The following is a 20,110-nucleotide window of genomic DNA, read 5'->3' on the forward strand; positions in this document are numbered from 1 at the left end:
CTGTGTGTGTCTATGTTCATATGGATATACAGCTGCACTAAAGCATTTCCTACTTGCCAGAATCAGAATAAATCAGTTGTAATAATGATTTTGGGATCTCTAATGGAAAAGGATTGTTGGCAAGGCCTTCAGCTTAACTCTGCACAGCATAACGATGGAATGACGCTAATCATTTTCAGCATAAACACTGTAAGCCATTAATTACCCTTATTAACCCCACTGCAATGGGCCAAGAATGCTGGAACCAAATAGGGGTGGTGCTGCATCCCAAGCACACGCACACACACACACATACACACACACACACACACACTGCACAGCATAGCACATTGGCATGGATCCCAAACCAATGCAGTACATCATTAATCAGATATTTATCATGCGACAGAGAAAAAAGTAATTGGGGATGGGGGGTGGGAATAACATATTTCTGAAAAAGGCTTGCGCAAGGGTCTAATATAGAAGATGTGTCATATCTCCATTCTCTTCATCGGTTAGTGTAGCTTTAAACTTATATAATATGAAATACTCATTAATGGGCTACAGCTTATTGTAATGTAAGTTTTTTTGTAACTTCAGAATGTATATGGGTACACAGTAATTAGGATTATGATTATGTATAAAAGCCATTTTATTTATTTCCTTGAAGTTCACTTTAAAACATTTCTAACCTATCGGTATCTTTCAGAAGTAAACAGGCCAATTCTGTCGTCTAGTGAGATATGTAAATTACCTTTGTTCTGATTGGCTGTGTGTTGTGCCTAGTTTAAAAAAACAGCCCACTCTGAAGAAAACTTTAATGTGATAAATTTTGTCCAATACAGTTGGATTTACTGTATGTAAATACATTGTTTTTTCAAAATGGGATGTTTTTGCAGCTGTTTTTTTCCTCCACAACCCCCCAATCCTTACATAGTGAGGGTGAGGACTGACACATGCCTCCTCCAGCACATGTGCAACCAGCCACCACCTCTTTTCAAACTGCCATCAGTGCAACATCACCAGGCAACCAACATGCTTGGAGGTAAACGCTAGGTACCCAGCTCTGATGCATCGGCTAGCAGACGCACATGCCAGCCAGCATCACACTGAAGTGAAACAGGGAGAGAGGGAACCATTTCTCCCACACGAAGAGAGCAAAGCCAGTTGTGCTCTTTCAGGCTCTGGCTACTGATGGCAGGCAACAGCTTTGTTTCAATAAACTGCATTGACTAAGCAGTGAACACTATGCTTTGAACATGTAAAAATGTTTTTGGAGCATATCTATTGGTTCATTCATCATGAACTGACAAATTCACATTGTCAAAAAGTGAAAAACTTGAACAATATACTACATTCAACTCTTCAATTCAACATTTTAAAAAGTCCACAGAATTTGGTCTTTCATACTATGAGCACTTTAAAAAGGCAACTCTGTTTATTCAAAAGCCAGAATGGAGCTCAGAGGCTTCGCTGCAATGACTTCCTTATCTGGGTCCCAATGCAAATCTCTCACTGCATATTGAAGAGACGCTGTCTTACAGCTTCAGCTTGACCGCAGCAGTGGTCATTGGAATTGGGCCAAGGAAGGTCTTACATATTTCATAAGTCTCTTGTCGCCTGCTACATAAATTACAGCCGATCGCTTGAAAATACATTATCTCCGGGGGAGATTCTGACAAGCCCAATTCATAACTGTGGATTGATTTTCTTAAACAGCAGCCGCATTAAGGGAGCCCATTCGGAGCACGTTTTGTAGTGGTTGCCGTAATTGAGTTTTTATACAGCCCTAAAAAAGTAATCACGGAAAAATAATCAGCAAATTTCCCGGAGCGCAATTCATCAAACACTTAGGAGAAAGTACCTCACTCTAAGTAATCAGCTGGATGTTGTTTAAGAGCGGGTGTTTGTGTCTCATTATAATGTGAGAGTCAATTCAAATAAATGCAGTGTAAATATAGAGATTTGTGTGCGTACTTTGCTGGGTTTTTTTTTTCTGCAAGCAGGGAACATCAGTTTGACTACAAAGGCTGTGAATCTGCTAGCTGAAATAGCTTTATTTACCGTACCTGATCAATTGCCTTGAACCCTTGGACGTTTGTGATGCTTGTGATGATAATACGACATAAACAGCATAAATATTGCTTATAGCCACAGAAGCATGGTGTTTATGTAAGGCTGAAGGCCTGTGACAGTAAGAGAGATGACTAATAGTGCATTGCATCACTCATCGGATAGCGTGTTATTATTCCTGGTTGTGGCCTACCTTAAATGTTTGCAGAATGAATGTGGTACATTATGCTTTCAGTGCCTTTAATCACAGCCAGATCGTTTTTACAGCTGTAGGAAAATGTATCCATGCAAAGCTCAGACATATCATACTGTGGTGCTTACCGCTGATCATGTCTTATCAATGTACACAGCATTCAGTCTGAGACTTGGGCTACAGTAGCTTGTGAAAGAGCTAAATAAAAGCAGTTAAAATTAATATAACAAATATAATGGATGCTAAAATATTAAAGGGCTCATATCGTGAAAAAACACTACTTTTTGTTAAGTAGAAGAATTTGACATGTATCATGTGAACATTGTCATTTTCTAAACATTTTACCGTCCACACAGCTGCAAAATAGATATTTTTTTATTATTTATTATTTTTATATTCATGTTTGTGATGTCACAACCATATATACCTATGAACAGCCAATCAGCCTACAGTCCATCCAATTACGCTGGGGTGAGTGTTTTTTTTTCACTGCAGGTTTCAAATCCAGCCTATTTAAGTCTCAGTGGTAAAGAGAAGTTGGAAAGAGGTCAGACTTAATAAATGAAGGCTTTCTTTTTGTAACATAAACACACACAAACGGTTTGGGTGAGGGTGAAATATAGGGCAAAATATTGTAGACTCAGAGCCCTTTAAATCTGGTGACGCTGGAGCTACATTATATGCTATCCACAAAGTTTCTTGAGGCCACAGTGGTGAACTCACTGAAGGCAGTCTTTGGCCTTAAACGACTACATTAAGCACGAGGAGCAGCTTCATTAATTGATGAGACAATCGTTTAATTACATGCTCCAACTGCTGTCAATCTGCATAGCCGGACTGAGGCTGGAGCTGGGAAGCTCGCAGCCGGTGACTCAGAGGTTAACTGTGGCAGTGGGCTTGCCGCAGTATTGACCGCTGGGTAATTATGCTTAAGTGGTGACTGGCAGAGGTAAATGGCAGTAACAGATTATCTGTTTTGAAGAGAGGCATTCTTAGAATCAATAAGAGTCCATTTGTGAAAATAGAGCAATTTGGGAAAAAATACGCCCTGTTCCTGGCCCCAACAGTATCCACTTAACCAGTGCTGCTACTGTAGCCGCCTATTTCCCTCTTACTCCTTCATGGTTATATAAGGAAATAAACGCAGAGGAGATGAAAGAGGAAACACAACAGCGACGCCAACAAGCGCACTGTTTGCCCTTTATATATATACTGTGTGTGTGTGTGTGTGTATATATATAAATATATATATATATATATATATATATATATATATATATATATATATATATATCACAGAATACTGTTTTTTCACAGTATGTTATTTGCATAATAATCTTCATCATAATAATCATAATCTTTAATAATCTTGCACAATACATTAATCTTCATTGGAACAGTATTGAGAGATTGAGGTGGGAACACTAAACAAATAAAACCTTCAAGAATATATGACAAAATGTAATTAATAGAAATGTAATAAGAAAGTTAGGGCAACCCCACATTTATTACTACTTAAAATTGCTAAAGTTAGAATCATGTGCAGAACATCAGCTGCAGATGATTAGAACACCGTTAAAGAGGACATTTTAGGCTGTGTCTGATATGCAAGAAATGCTGCCTACTCAGACAGGCAGGAAGGCACCCAGTCATGCCTAAATCAAAGTTTAGTAACCTAGCCTTCTATTTTATTGGGTGAAAATACTAATAGCTAATGACAGCACAGCTAAATGCTCATATCTAGCAGTCAGGTGTCGTACCTCATACCATGGCAACATCAGGATGTATTGTCGCCTTCCTGATTCAGTTCTGAGGAGCCTGAGTCAGCGTGGGCAGCAAGGCATTAAGTCACGCTCTTAATTTTTGAAGTGAGTGGGCTTACCATGGCGAGATCCGGCGAGTTCTCTGAAGCCTTGAGAAAGAAGATTGTAGGTGCACAGTCCTACAGGTAGACCTATAGGTAGCTCTGGCCACAGTTTATGTCAAAGTACAGCATCAGTCATCAGAAAGAGAAAAACTACCTTGATTACCATGATCTTTTAATATTGTTATAAAAAGATTACATGTCTCACCCCTTAACACTCCAAGGCTTTTTACACGCTAAAGTGTATTATTCAGTAACTACAGGGACTTCTGGTGGGGCTACTCTTGGTAATAAAAGTTTGCAATAACACTCTCAGCATGTTGATGGGCCATAGGCTTTTTTAAAGGGTTAAATATGTTCAAAGAGAAGTTTTCATTGGGCGTCCCAACCTGGGGCGATCAGTATGTAGTGTGCAGTGTGTAGTGTTTCATTAGTCATGTAGTCTTTTCAGTTGTCATGGATCTATACGTAACCACTGCATTTGCTAAAGAACCTTTTATAAACACAGAACATTGTGTGAGAACATACATTCAGTTATCGGGGTTCCATATATATGAGGCTGATTGCGTGCTTTTATTTGATGGTTTGTCACGCTGCGGCAGGGCTGGCCCTCTGGCTCATACACTAATTACTCATTCCATTAGTTTTGTTATGAATGTTGGTCACCAGCTGATGTCAGTCCAAAGAGCAATGCCTGGTGGGACAGAGGCCCTGCGGGAGGAGTTGTTGACCTCTCTGAGCCGTGGGGGGTGGGGGGGTTGAGTGAGCCGAGATTGCAGTCTGGTATATTGAGTCTCAAAAGGGTCATAAAGAGGCTGCCTATTTAAATAGCCACTTTTCCTCATTTCTTTTACAACACTTTTCTTTCTTTTCATTATTTTCTGGTACAATTAAAGGTTATTTCGCAATCTGCATGAAAATAACCTTCAAGGGAAAAGAAGGTAGCATTTACATGTGACTGATATCACATAGTACTCTCAGATAACCAGATAATAGTAATCTCAGATACAATGATCTATTCAAAGGATCACTGTTGCATTTCCATTTTTGTGTTTTTTGGCAAATGAAAATGCCCTTTCAGGACAAATGGGCCACTAGAAATGGGCCAAAATATATTAATCATATTACTTTTGATATACATTAACAGTTAAAATGTGAAACAATGCAAGTCACCACTGTTAAAGCTTTATTACAGTAAATCTATAGAAACTAAACTACAAACCAGCCATAGACACCCATATTCATTTGAGTTGGCCTTGACCTGTGCAGTGAACACACACTAGTGATCAAACACACACAGTGAACAGGGAGCATACATATCTGGAACATTGCTGCAGCTCCTGGGGAGCACAGAGGGTTAAAGGCCTTGCTCAAGGGCTCAACAGTGGCTGCCTGTCGAACCTCGGTATCAAACCCACAACCCTGTCATCAATAGCCCGGTGCTCTAACTAATGAAAATAATTATGTACTACTATAAATAGGTACTCTTTGAATCTTTCTACACAGGGAGGCAAAGTAGCCCACAAAGACAAAAATACAGAAGAGATGCAAGATTTTGCATAAGGGCCCTTTAATTTGTTTTTACATAAACCCACACAAATTTGAGAAGGATCTCAGGGGAAAAATCTTTCTACTACCTTTAAAAACATCTCCTGTGAAAATACAATTTCAGAGAAACAGCGTTTGGGTTACGGCGGTGACTATATGCTTCTCTTACTGGTCCAACACTGAGCTCATGCTACAACTTTGCAGAGCCAATTCAATTAGACCAACTCTTCCAGTCGATCTATTGTATTTACATCTATTGCCCCACTCAGCCATCTACGTTTTCCTTTGGGGACCAACATTAATTGGCTTTTACAGTGGCGACTGATCTGTGTGTGCAAAATATTCGCAATCGAGTGCTAATCCGAGTGGAGGAACGCAATATGAACCCATACTTAGTATCCCAGAGGTGAATTATGTGAAAAGATGATATGGGTCTATTATCAGCTGAGCCTCTGAGTGATGGAACTTAGAAAGACATTTAGACTAAGCATGGCTCATAGATCTGAATGTAGGAGTTCTTTAATGGGTGCCTGTTACCTTCTCTTAAGGTTGTCTTAATCTCACGTTGGCTCCATGTAGACTTTAATCCAATCAGGAAAGAGGCAGTGCTCGTTTACCCAGAAGGCTTTGGGGGCCTCTTATCCATTCTGGTTGGGGTCAGCCTTGGTCAGTTCATCTCTCTCTCTCTCTCTGTGTCTCACAGTGTCATTTTTCACAGCCTGATAATGATTCCCCTACGTCCCCTCAGAGACCCCTATCCAACAGAATGGAGAAAGAGAGAGAGAGGTGGTGAAACAAGGTGGCACAATACATCATTGGAATTTTCTCTCTGTCGATACTCAGAGGTCAATAAGCTTGATTGTCAGGATGAATGGTGACGCTCCAGAAGCACAAGTGCTCCATTTCATAGCTCTGTGAAAAGCATGTGCTCACAGAACGGCTCTTTTCTTCCTGCTTTCGTGTCCTGTGCTTTAAATGAAAAAAGAGTACAGAATGTACATTCTTATGGAATCGGACAGGACTAAGAAATGTAGTTCTGAAGCCAAAGATCAAAGGTCAAAAGTCAAGGGTCAGTGGTGTCTCCTCTGGAGGCACCTCTGCGGCCCTTTCTTTCACAGTTTTCTGTTTAATTTGTGTAAAATGTCATGTATAGTTCCCAGCTTTCTAACGATATTTGAACATTTGTCACTGCCAGCGTCAGAATGCTAACAGTTTCACCTCTAAACTCAATCACTTAAAGGGGTCACATCCTACACTTTACCTGTATTTATTAGGTCCACTTATGACAAATGTGTGGTTTCATTTAACAGAAACCATCATAATTCATTTGTACCTCATGTGTTTTGAACGTTTAACCGTATTTACATGTGCATACAGTATATCCAGTGATGGCTGGTTATAATATTCAATGGCTTCAGCAATCAAACGGGGAAATAAGCTGTCTGGCTAGCATCTCCTCACATGTGTACCATTACCTGGCTATAGAAGACTACCTGTACAACTTTGCTGCATAGTTGCACTTTTTATCTAGTTTTGTATCCATAAAAAGTGCAATGTTGATGTTGCTGATAATTTGTCAATTAGCCTTTTCTAGTTTTTAGAGCTTTTAGCTAGCTAGTCAGCTCAGTTCACTACTACTAGTACTGACCCCAAACAAACAGTGGGAAATCAGAGATAGAAATGATGGTTAAGATATTAGCTCAGATGGATAATAAATCTAGGGCTCTGTATTTCTATTTAGACATTCAGAGTAATTTATGCTTCAGTGCTTTACTTGCATAGAGAGGTGTTTTTGTCACTGCCCTTAAAAGACTAATATATATAAATGACCTCAATAATTGGCTTCCTGGTGTTGTGCCTCATTCAAAAAGAAGCTGAAACACCACTACAGACTCTATAAGAACTTTGTAAATTTACATATTGATGTACAAAAGCAGCATTTTTATTCTGGGCCCTTTAATAGTGCATGGCAGCATAAGAATGATGATAGACAGACAGAGTTTGATGATGAATGTCCTGGGTCAATGTACAGTCCGAAACCAGTGTTCTGGCCCGCTGCATCAGCGTGGCTCTTTCATCTGGCCCAGATAAGGCCCACTTTCTGCAAGCTGGCCCTTTCCTGGCCACCGGCATAGTCCTTGGCTGCCGCTTTTTTCTGATTACCCAACATTTCTTTCTCTTTTCTGCTGCCAGTGCTTCCTGCCAGATCGCTTTAATATCCCTCCTGATGATTGTTCATGTAATAATGCAGTTGCCTTTTTTATCGATAATGTGTCACAGAATCTCTCTTTGTCGTTATTGAACACTGCGTGGAACAGAATGGCATTTACCACAGGGAAATGAGGGATCGATAGCCAACAGCAAATTAAGTAATAGCAGTTTTGTGTCGATGCATAATACAGGTTGGTTAACAGCATCCAGATCAGCATGGCTCCACATCATAGCACGAGCGGATCAATCCAAACACAAAGGCGGCGTCTCTCTTTGACAAGGCAATTGGCTATCAGACAGAAGTGAGTGTGAAAGGACAATATGAATATCCTCTGCAGACATTCAGCTCAGGACTCATACCCATGCTGTGACAGTCTAGGAGCGGGATAGCTTGATTTATGAATGAAGAACTTGAATTTGTTGGTTTATTAAGCTCCAATGTACAGTAGATTCTAGAGTAAGGATTTTTAATTGAACTGAGTGAAAAAAAATGTAAATGTCCAACACTTATGCTATATCAAGTGTGTTCCACCATTTCTCTCTGCCTATACTGTTTATTCATAAATGTTGCTGGTCATTTACAGTGGGGATATTCAGTAAAGACATTTAAGAGAGAATGTGTAGCTTCCCAGGAATCTTAGCCACTTTGTTGGTTTCTGTTAATTGGATACCCCAACTAGCCCTTGTAACAGGGAAAAATGTAACTTCCATTTCACTTTTTATTAATTTACTGTTGAATCCAGAAAAACATATATTTAACCACTGAAAAATATGAAAATCCACCTCAGAAATAATATTTTTTACAAGTTTTGGGGCTTGGCTATTCTCAATGATTCACAAGTCATTATGTAGCATCTATGCGGTGCAAAATTTCCATTCAATCCATAACTTTAGCCAACCTCAGAACAGTCTAACATAAAGTGCTCTTTGGGGTTTTGATTTGTTAAAATGGGTGTTTGAAAACAATCAATTCAGCATGATGGGTAGCGTGATGGTTTGGCAGAATAACTTGGATAACTTGCTACCATTGGGGGGAACTGCAGAATTCTTCAAGAGAACGTCAGATCATCTGTCTCTGAGCTGAAGTTGAAGCTAAAGTGCAGTTGGGTTAGTCAACAGGACAATGATCCAAAGCACACAGCACATCTACCTCACAATGGTTAACCAATAAGAAATGTAAACATGTGGACTGGCCTAGTCAACGTCCCAACCTAAACCATGTTGAAATGATGTGACAGAACTTGAAACATGCAGTTTATGTTTCAGGCCTACAGACTGAGCTGAAGCAGTTTTGCAGGGAAGAAAAAGTGATGTGCCTTTTTCACATGTTTCATTCATTACATACATTTCACAAACTTTACAGACCTAAGGAAGTGGGACAATGCTTATCACGATTTAATAAACAGGATATGAATCACAACAAAAAGCACATACATACGAAGGAAAACAACCATATAGGCTAGCTCTTTAGGTGGCATGCTGTGCCATATGTTAATGGACACATAATAACACATCACCTCAGCGTGACAACATACACAATAGAGCAGTGGAGAAGGAACAAGAGGCGCACTCAGCGGTCCAGTCTTGTTGACCATCCTTCCAAACGTGCCAGGAAAGGTTGGCGTACCTCAATATCTAGAGGAGATCTAGAGGAGATCTAAAGGATCTCTAATGCAGTAAGAGGTTTGTGTTTTGTGATCTTTGACTCCTGGAATTAAACGCTTCTCCTTCTAACAGCCTTCCCTCTTTTTTGTTTTGACTTGCGTCACTCAAGGCTGTAATAATCAGTCCGCCAGCGCGCAAATAGACGCGACCCCCCTCCGTGTGCCTAAACGGATCCGGCACGCACGCGGGGAGGGCGGTGGGGGAAGGGAGGGGGACACGGACACCCCGTCAACCGCAGAAACCGATAGCTCAAGAGCGCGCCAGTGAGCGGGCGACCGACAAGGAGCAGTGGGCGCACTTTCCTTCAGCGCGTTCACTGAGGGGGGAAAGCAGCGAGGCGCGAGGATGCGCGCGGACCGCACGGCGCTCGGGGTCCTGTGCGCTCTCACCGCCCTGGTCGCAGGCAGCCGCGGCGCGCGAGTCGTCAGTGGTGAGTTTACACGGTTTTCATTAGTGAATAAATAAATTGGTAAGTGATTTATTTAAAGATTATAATAACGCTTAAAAATAATAACTTGAAGAGTGGGGTACATCGTTTAAATGATTGCTGATGTTTTGAATTTTCTAATTGTAGAAGTTCACACAAAGGGAAGTTCCCCACACTTCTGCGCAAGTGTAATTAGTATATAAAATATATAATAACGTGGCGTGTGCAATGACACATTAAATGTTGTATTGTATATTTATACATTATATTTTATATATTTTATATTTTTACAAATGTTACATATGTTAATAGATCAGTGAATAAATCGGAATGGTGTCAGAATGTGCAGACAGTGTTTATATTTAAGTTTGTTTCCTGTAGGAGGTTATTCACTTATTCTGACTTGCACATCCAGAAAATGTGTCAATTGACCAGGGTGTCCAAACTTTTGCATAAGACTGTAGCGTTCACTGAGTATCCCTACCGACACAAAGCACCATAAACTACTCGACCATGCTGTGGAAAACTAACCCCACTCTTAAGGATGCTGATCAAATTGGAGTACATTTAACAGGTCAGGTTTAGATTTGCATGTCTTTAGACCATTTGATCATATTAGCACAAATCTGAAGACTTTTTTCAAATCGATGAAACCACATGGCTGAGAAGTGAGGTTTTTGTCACTTCACTTGTTGTCATTTTAATAAAAGAACAAAACATCTACATTTATTTGTAAATTATGTGAGACATGTTATAATGTTCTGTTAGATGTTCATTAAAGGTAAAGGTAACTATACAGAACATCATCAGTTTAGACCCATCAGAACAAATTCATATGTTTTTCTTTAATGGTTTCCATGACTGTTCTTTCTTTTTTTATGTATTTATTTAGTTTTATGCCAAAATGGTCCAGATAAAGCTACAAAGCTGTGCTAAAAAGCACTGCAATTGTTTGCATGAAGGTCTCCTCTAAGCTGTCAGGGTTTTGGTGTGGGGGATGGAGAGAGCGACTGCATATCTATAAAAAAAAAAAGAAGAGGAATGCGCAAAAACAATGGCTGGGAAGAATCGAGGAGAGATATCCCTGTTGGACCCCTGTAAACAAGGAAGAGAGTTTGAAGCTCTAAATCCATGCAGTAGTCTATGATGGGACGGAGGAGGAAGCAGGATGAGTGTTCCTAGATTCATAGAGGAAGGAATGAAGAGGAAGAGGGGGAAGTTGTTTGGAAAACTGCTGAGTCCGGATCTTCCCGGTTAGCCCCCGGCCCATTACTGTCCTTAAAGTGATGATAGCGCAGATCTGGACCAGGCAATTATTTAAAGTACCTCCTGGGCAGTGAGCTAATGTTATTATTAGACTTTTAACAGACTGTGTATTAATCACAGTTATCCTCCTCTGCACGGAGTACTCCACCACCTCCACATCCACAGGATATTACAAGCAGGGTCTGTTTAGTTTATGATTTACCCCAAAATACGGCCTCTTACATTTACATCCCACAATTTTACTCGCCAGTTTTTCCCAGCTGCTTCAAAATGTTCAATTGGGAGAACTGATTATATGGCCTTAACCTCTTAGATTCCCAGCACCTGTCTGAGATTTGGAAAGACATAGTTAGTTTGCACTGTGATTGCTAAATGATAAGCTGAAGAATTAAATAAGATTGGGAATTTAAGGGGTGGAAGATTAAGGTTCCTTAATGGTTCTCAGTTTGGATGTGCAGTTCTATCAAAACCTTTTTTTTATTGGTTTAGAACCTTTACATTAAAACCCTGTATGTAGAGTCTTTAAAAAGTTCTTTTTGAAGGAGTAGTTCAAATCAAATAAACATGATTAATCATGGGCCACAGATGTAGTTGATCAACGAAGACACATTTAATATCTGAAGTTTACTACATTGCTTCTGAACCGGAGATGCTATGCTAACATTGCTAAGAAACACTGGACCTAGACTGTCACCGATCTTATCTTCTTAAATATATGCCTCAAATAGTAATTTATTTACTTCAGAAATCTACTGAAAGACTACATAAACAAGTGTTATTAAAAATGAAAGTAAGTAAAACGTGAATTCTACAAACTATAAACATTTTAACTAAAACCATACTAGAGGTTTTTTTTTAAAGGTTTTATTTATTTATTTTTGTTGTTGACCTAATTTCATTTCATACTGTGTTCTAAGTCAATTCAGTTGTTTACAATTTTTTGACCATGTATTTATAGAGATGAGATTGGTGACAGTCTATTGTTTGTTAACAGCAGTAGCCTAACATCTCCCATTCTAAACTAAAGAAGCAAAGTTCACATATCAGACATTTGGCTGATCTGGGGTCAGTGATAAATCTTATTAATTTAATTTTACTGAACTATTCCCTTAAAGGACCAAAACAGATTCTTCTATGCATGGTCGATTTTGAACTATATCCAATTATATTAATCATTAATAATTAATCAGAATAAACAGGCTGTCCGCAGTCATCCTGGAGTAAAAAGCAACACGTTTTAAAGTATATATTAGTTTCAAATTTCAAATGTAATTTAAGAGCTAATAGTGCAACATACCAAATATTCCAAATTTATACTCTCGAACTTGTGGTTCAAGGACTTATAACAAGAAACAGCCAATGGCAGCACTCCAACAAACCTTTTTGGCACCTTTATTTCTTAAGGTGCAAGTTATGAATTTCTTCTGTTTTTATCATATTTTTAGCATGGATTCATGAGGAAATTAAACATTTAGAAAACATAGGATTGGTTGGATTCCTTTATGGTCCATAGGATTTTGGCATGAGGTTGATTGAAATACATTTGATGGGTTCTTGTCTTTAATAAGCATGATGGTTAGTGGATAGAAGCCAAAATTGAGGGATAATAAATCTAGTGTTGGGTGCATAATGCAGTGCATTTACTTTATTGCCAGGGGTGTCTACAATAATCCATATGACACTACCAATGCATGTAGCATTTTGTAGTTAATATTAGCATGTATAATGTAAAAAAGGATGTGTTGGGGCTTTTTAAAAAAAAATCTATAGGAGACTATAACTCACATTCTGACCTGTACTAAAAATAATTAATGGGCAAAAGGAAGAACTACTTGTATGTCATAAAAATCATAGCATTAAGTACAACATAGCATAAATCAAAAACAACATTAAAAGGCAGTATTTTTCACGGTCATTTTAACATGTTTCCCTGTGCTCAGAAAAAAACACAAATCCATTCACTCTCAACATGCTTGTAGAAATACTGAGCACTTGCTCGAGAACCTACCTATACGATAGATTTTGCTTTTCTAAAGTATGCATTGAATGAATGCAGTGAATCCTTTTTCAGAATGCAGTTGTCTTTTGTCTTTTGTGAGCTAAACAGAATTGGTTGTACTCTCTGTAGGTCAGACAGTGTGTCAAGGCGGCCGTGAGAAGCCATGCTATAAGATCGCCTACTTCAGGGACATGACGAGTCGTGTGGCCTTCAGTGAGGCCCAGAGGGCATGCGAAGTGGATGGCGGCTCTTTGTTGAGCATGGAGAGTGTGGAGGAGCAGCGGCACATTGAGCACTTACTGCAAGAGCTCAGCAACTCCTCCACAGGCAGTGCTGCAGGCAGAGGGCCCAGTATCGCTGATGGAGATTTCTGGATTGGCCTGACCCGCGCTGACAGCGACAGTCCTCAGGAGCATGGAGGCTTTGCCCGCTGCCCTGACCTCTACAGATGGACAGATGGCAGCGTATCAGAGTTCAGGTGTGTGTGAAAATCAGTTATTGCATAATTTTAAAAGTTTCCTTTACTTGTTTGCTTGGGCTGATCTACTACATCCCGGGTACAGGAAAGCCCACAGCTAGATGGGGGGCCCTGGAACATGCCAAGAATCATAGAATAAGGTGGGGTACGGGCCTTAGCGTAAGCTTATTTCAAGAGGCACATGTTGTCTGGGCTCACCCTTGTTTATCTGTATCTTCATAGGAATTGGTACTATGATGAGCCATCATGTGGCGGGGAGGCTTGTGTAGTGATGTACCATCAGCCCACTGCTCTCCACGGCCTGGGGGGACCATATCTTTATCAGTGGAATGATGACAGGTGCAACATGAAGCACAATTTCATCTGCAAGTATGAACCAGGTATAACGACACATGCTGGAACAACACATGCTGGAAAATTTCAGTTGTTGATCTCCATTGTATTTCATGAAGAATAGGCCAGAATGACTTTTAGTCTTTTTACATTAACTCCCACTGAAAGTTACGACGTTTTTCTTTCTTTTTTTCTGTAAAGTAGCCATTTTGGAGACGTGGAGATTTTTTTATGAAAGCAACAATTTACTGGAACACATGCTTATACCACAGATACTGAAAAGATACACACTGAATGCCTTCATAGTGAAATGATTACGCAACTTACTTGAATGTGTACTTACATTCACGTTGGTTATTTCAGTGTTAAATGTGTTATTTTCATCCATAATGCAGAGAGCCACCTGGCGAAAGAACACGGAGATAGGCCTGGAGGTCGTGATGCAGGTGAAACAGATGGCAAGTTTATTATGTGATTTAATTCAGATGCATAAACATGCATATTTATGCCCATTTCCGTGCTGCTGCTGTGCTCACAGGCCTACCAGATATTTCAACGGAACACGAGGAAGAGAACAAAACTCCTGCTGTTACTGGAGATGAGACCCTTCATGTGATGGTGGCAGGACCCTCAAGTAAAAGCAGTCCCAATTGCCCTAAAATATTTCCTTAATTTCTCCTTCCAGAGTGGAAATATTACTATTTTTCAATTTTTTTTTTCAACTGTAGGCATGTTGCTGATTTACGTGATCATCCCCACCATTCCTCTCCTTCTGCTGATCCTTGTGGCCTCAGGGACCTGCTGCTTCCAGATGCTGAGCAAGAGGTGGTAACATACATCATTTATATTTGCATTCATTCATTAAGCAGATGTTCTTATCCAGAGTGACTTCCAAAATAACAGTAGAGGCCAAATCAGTATGTATGGAGACCAAGTTCAAGTTCAGAGCATCTGGATTTAGAACTTAATATACAAGAACCAATAGCATAGCTTCATCATATTTAATCATACTTACTATGTAGACTATGAGGACAAATAATTAAGGATAAACATTAATCAAAAATGTTACATGCCCAGAAAACTCATAGGGCAGCACTAATCTACACTGCTTATTCACTAAGTAAAGTATTATAAAAAGCAGGTTGGTGTTGCCCTAGAAATTATCTGAAGGGGTAGATGAGAACATGGTCAAAATAATAGAGAGACAGTCAAAAGAAATTAAGATAAATAGGCAAATGCTATGTGTCTGTTGTCACTTCAGTTAATGTTACTAGCTCTCTCCCCTCTTACGTTTCTTAATACGTCTTTGAAAAAGTTCCTGATACCAAATTAGTGATAAATTCACTATATTGAAATCTGTAATCAATTAAGTCTTTAAAATTGTGAATATCAGCTTAAGCTTGATATTTACCAGCATTTTCCAGATATTACCAGATATTTTCCAGATATTACCAGATATTTACGCTTTGCTTTGTTAGCACATTCAGTCAAACTATTCCTTTAAATGTTAAGTTTTGCATCCTTGCCTCTCAGTGGTGAACATGAACCAACCAACATGCTAACACAGCTAAAACGTAATAGAAGCATGTAGCCACAGATTAACAAGGTCATTTAATTCCAACATAAAGTAGCAAGGCTGCTAAAGCGAAACATACAAAAAGACATGCCACACACAGAAGCTGGAGACCCACCGTGTAAAATTCAGTAATACATGAAAGTACATGAGAGCTCCACATCCTCTTACAGCTACTGTATTGTGTTGCCTCAACAGTAATTACACACAATCTGAATACTGCAGCACATCAGGCAATTAGCGTAATGGTAACGCACTAAGAACACGACCCTAAACAGATGCTAATGGCATCTGTGCCACTTCCTGAGCAATCAGTGGTGGAAATCAGTTACAGAAGCATGACAGCAACTTCCCTTTCATTCCACTGCCAGGACAAAGCTTTTACTTTGATGGAATGTGTTTGTTTGGAACACAGCTTAGTCAGTAATAATCACAGAGCTTACAGAAGCACTATTAAAGGATACGTTTAGCTCAGCGGTGGCGGCTTCTGTCTGCTGTTATTAGTCACTGTAAGGGCCAGGCTAGCTGCTGCCTTACGTTGCACTGGCAATAACACACAGAATCCAACTTCAGCTTCACTTCTCATCAGCATCCTCACCAGCAGACATCAGGCAAATGCTGAAGCAAGCACTGTCCTTCTCGTCAGTGGATGAAACACAGTCCAGCCTGGTCCAGCCCCCCTCCCCTTAGCCCCTGCGCTTGGCAGGGCATTACAGAGTGCTTTGTTTATGTAATTCATTATGTTTATTAGGCCCCCACTCCCACAGAGTGATGTCTTTTTAACATATTTTCGATCACTCAGCCAGACTGGGCATCGTCAGACAATGCATTCAATCACTGGCACTAACGGACCTCACTCTGGGCAGTAAAAGGCTTCCTGGAGCATGTTCAAGTCCTCGGGGTAAACACCCTTTGCTCTAAGCAGCTGTAGGGCTTCTGTTTAACACTCTCTCATGTTCAAGACTCAATCAAATAATTTGAGAGAATTGAAGGGACACATGGATTTGTGTTTTGTGTTACATCAGTGGATGAAACTGAGACCTCAGGATGGTTACTACTGCTGGTTTTAGTGGTTTTAGCTCTGCAGACAACATTTTAAATGCTTTTTGTTTGAATGAAGTGCATAGGCACAATGAAGTGCATTGCCGGTTTGTTGTAGGTGGGTTTGCAGACAGAGAAAAATGTGTGTGGGAAACCTCAACCATGCTGCTGGCAATTGCTGATCTTTTTAATAGAATGAAGCAAAAAAGGCAGGGAGCGGAAATAGAGCTAGGACACTCACTGGCCTGAAGGCTAGAGAAGCGGGACACAGCCCAACTGCCCTTGAGCAAGGCACCAAACCCCAAACCGCTCCCCCCGGCACCGCAGCTAGGACTGCCCGCTGCTCTGGGCACATGTGCTCCTTGTTCCCCTAATGCGTTTGTATGCTCACTAGTATGTGAATGTGTGTGTTTACTGCATGGATGGGTTAAAGGCTAGATGTGAGTTGACAGCAGAGATTTCTCCATTTTTGATTAAAATTGATCTGACTGATTGAAGCCCCACCCCACAGCGTGCTTTGTGAACAGTGCAACTCTGCTGAAGGTTGTCAGTGAACAACGGAGTTGTCCATCAGCACGTTTGGATTCCTTGTTCCTGTGCTGCACGTTAGGGAGTTTATTGGCACAATGTTAAGGAATAGTGAAGTTGCATGTTGTAGAATAAGAATGAAATTTGATCTTTAAGTGATTCATTAAGTTTTCTCATGATTACCTTCACAACTCACGGTTACCTACACAAATAAGTAGAAGTATGTCACATTTATTTCTGCACATTTTTATAGATTACAGTGTCTTGCAGTTTCTGAAAGCATATGAGCAAGTCTGGTAGATACTGCTTAACAAATTAACATTTTGAGATACGCGTGTGATGATTTAGGCTGTAGTTTAGGCTGCATAATCCTAATTTAGCTAGAGTACCAAACAAAAAGAACAAACTTTGGACACCAAACATGTTTTGGCGGATTGGCTACATTTGCAGTAAGAGTATAATTCGTAAAGGTAAGGTAAAAATAGCTTATAGCCATTGGGCCCACAGACTAAAAAACAGTGCTGTCGGTGCTATAGTGCTATCCAGTGTCGACCAGAGGAGGATGGGTTCCCCTTTTGAGTCTAGGTTGCTCTCAAAATCCTCTTGATCTGAAGATTTTTTGCCACTGGCTCGCTCATCTCTGTGAATCTGCTTTGTGACAACATTGGTTATGAAAAGCGCTATAGAAATAATTTTGAATTGAACAGTCAGTTTCATAATTCATCTCTTTGACCTCTTTTGCTCAGAAAACCACGGACCAAAACGAGCGTGAACCAGTCCACACTGTGGATCTCCAAGACGCCGAAGTCAGAAAGTGCAATGGAGGTCTAAGAAACTTGCATCTCCTCAGAAAGTAACCTCGCTGGGGCTTATTCGGACAGTCTACACACTTGTTTGTCCTGTTGTAAGTTGTATGTGGTCTTCTAATGCCAGGTCAAATGCTTCTCAGTGTTATTATTGTCCTACTCTACACTGTTCTGCAATGTTTTTCTAGTATGGCGTTTCTTCTTCTGACCTCAAATGACTGACTCCCCCGCCCTTATTTAAATCACCTCGATTTCAGTATCCACCTCAAAACCTCCTTTTCTAACAGCACTTGTTCTCCAAGTCTCCTCCTTTCATGCTCCTCTCCATCAGAGAGAGTGATCAGTGCAGTCAGTTGCAGAGGGGAGGCCACCACTAATTGGCACCACAACAGAGAGCGATTAAATTACTGTAATTAAGACAAGTGCGAATGGGACCCACATAAAAAGAGGACTTTCAGGTCTCAGCTGACACTAAATAGAGTCGCAGCGATTGAACCCTGCAGCTAAATGAATTAAGCAGTGACAAAGTGGCAGAAAGAAAATCCCCCTAAGGACAACAAGCAGTGCAAGCCTGCTTTAATAAAAAAATTAGGTTGATGTTTTCCCAAAATAGAGCAGACTTCGATCACTCACTGTTCCAGAACTGGGTCCTTCTCATTTCCAGACATTGATGCTTAATTTTTACAAACTGTTTTAGTACCTTCAAGTGAACAACGTCAGTACTGGACTGGGTAAACATTGGCATTATATACCACATTACTGGTAAAAAGACAGCCTAAGCAAACATGGATATTTTTATATGATATGTTCTGTTTCATGTTCTGCCGAGCCCATCCTGACCACTATTATATATGCAGTTTTTGCATGGAATTCCATTTTTGTCACCATATAGTTAGAAGTATTTGCTGATTGGAACGCACCTGACCTGCATATATGAAAACTGCATATATAAAACTGACAAACATCTATTTTAAAGGTATGTCATATTAATAATGAATAACTTGCATCATATAAATGTATCTACTCAAATCTGTCTGTTAGCAGTCTGCTTGTAAATGAAGGTAAACACATCCTGTCTTCTGGTCACAAGAGTGGGTGTATTGTATGTGTGTGTTTGGATTGGAAAGGTTGTACAGGTTCGTTTCTCTTTGTACTATTTTTGGGACAGTTGCATAAATGAAATAAATGGATAATTGTGACTTTGTCTGTTTGAGTGTGGCTCTAAAATGGTATTCCATATTCCACTATTGCCTATTTCAGTGCAGAGGTAAAATCAATGGGGAAAGTAGTATTGATTTCAGTAACCATTTGCGTCAGTAGATCATTTGTTTCAACAGCATATTACGCTATACGCTGTCGGATCTTCCTGATGTTCGCTTTTATGATAAGATGGAAACATTGCAGTAAAAGGAAGCCATACATCTATGCACCTGGGTTTGTGCCTTTAAAGGGCCCATGCTTGAAAACTAAGCTGCAGAAACAGGCTGTTTTCAATGAACTGTTTCTGTGATGTCATAAAAACCCTAACCATTAACACATACAGCATTTGGCTAAAGCTCCTATCCAGACTGACTCCCTTTTAAAACATGTTATATGGGTAGGCCAATATTACTCTTATTGGTGTTGCATGGTGGGCTTCCCCAGCCAGGGAATTAAATGCTAATTGCAGTTAGAGGGCAGCACTACAGTGTTACGCACTATACTGCACCAACCCTGCCCATGAGTGCTGAAGTTATAAGGGGTGTTTCAAAATGCTTTTTAAATGTGACACAGTACAGGGCAGCTAGAGGTCAGAGCAGAGGTCAAAGGTAACAGTAAAAGCCACATGAAAAATGCCACGGTCATGACAAAAAAACACACAAACACCATAAAGGTGATTTTAGGGAAAAAATCCTCATATCCCCTTATATTCATTTCATAGAACGAAATTTTGTGTCTGGAAGCCAGTAGGGGATATTTCTCAATTATTTCAAGTTGACAGAGATACATTTCAGCCTGTTGATTAGTTGCAAATACCTGCAGGTATGTCGACTAATGAAATATAAATATATAAATACATACAAGCCCAAGTCACAGAGGTTATCTGGCAGTGCAGATGATGAGCACATTATGCAGATGCTAAGAGA

The 20,110-nt window shown here is 40.0% G+C and overlaps 1 protein-coding gene across 1 annotated transcript; it reads left to right on the forward strand.

The window, feature by feature from the left end:
- Positions 1-9,668: 9,668 nt before the first annotated feature.
- Positions 9,669-19,183, forward strand: chodl (chondrolectin). The gene is made up of 7 exons (XM_072657829.1): positions 9,669-9,963; positions 13,355-13,703; positions 13,926-14,083; positions 14,432-14,482; positions 14,575-14,670; positions 14,765-14,861; positions 17,925-19,183. Exons 1-7 carry the CDS (start codon positions 9,879-9,881, stop codon positions 18,007-18,009), a joined length of 921 nt encoding a protein of 306 aa, XP_072513930.1. The 5' UTR covers positions 9,669-9,878; the 3' UTR covers positions 18,010-19,183.
- The last annotated feature ends 927 nt before the right edge of the window (positions 19,184-20,110 follow it).

The sequence above is a fragment of the Salminus brasiliensis genome, chromosome 1 (assembly GCF_030463535.1).
Source record: "Salminus brasiliensis chromosome 1, fSalBra1.hap2, whole genome shotgun sequence".
In the NCBI taxonomy this organism is placed as follows: domain Eukaryota; kingdom Metazoa; phylum Chordata; class Actinopteri; order Characiformes; family Bryconidae; genus Salminus; species Salminus brasiliensis.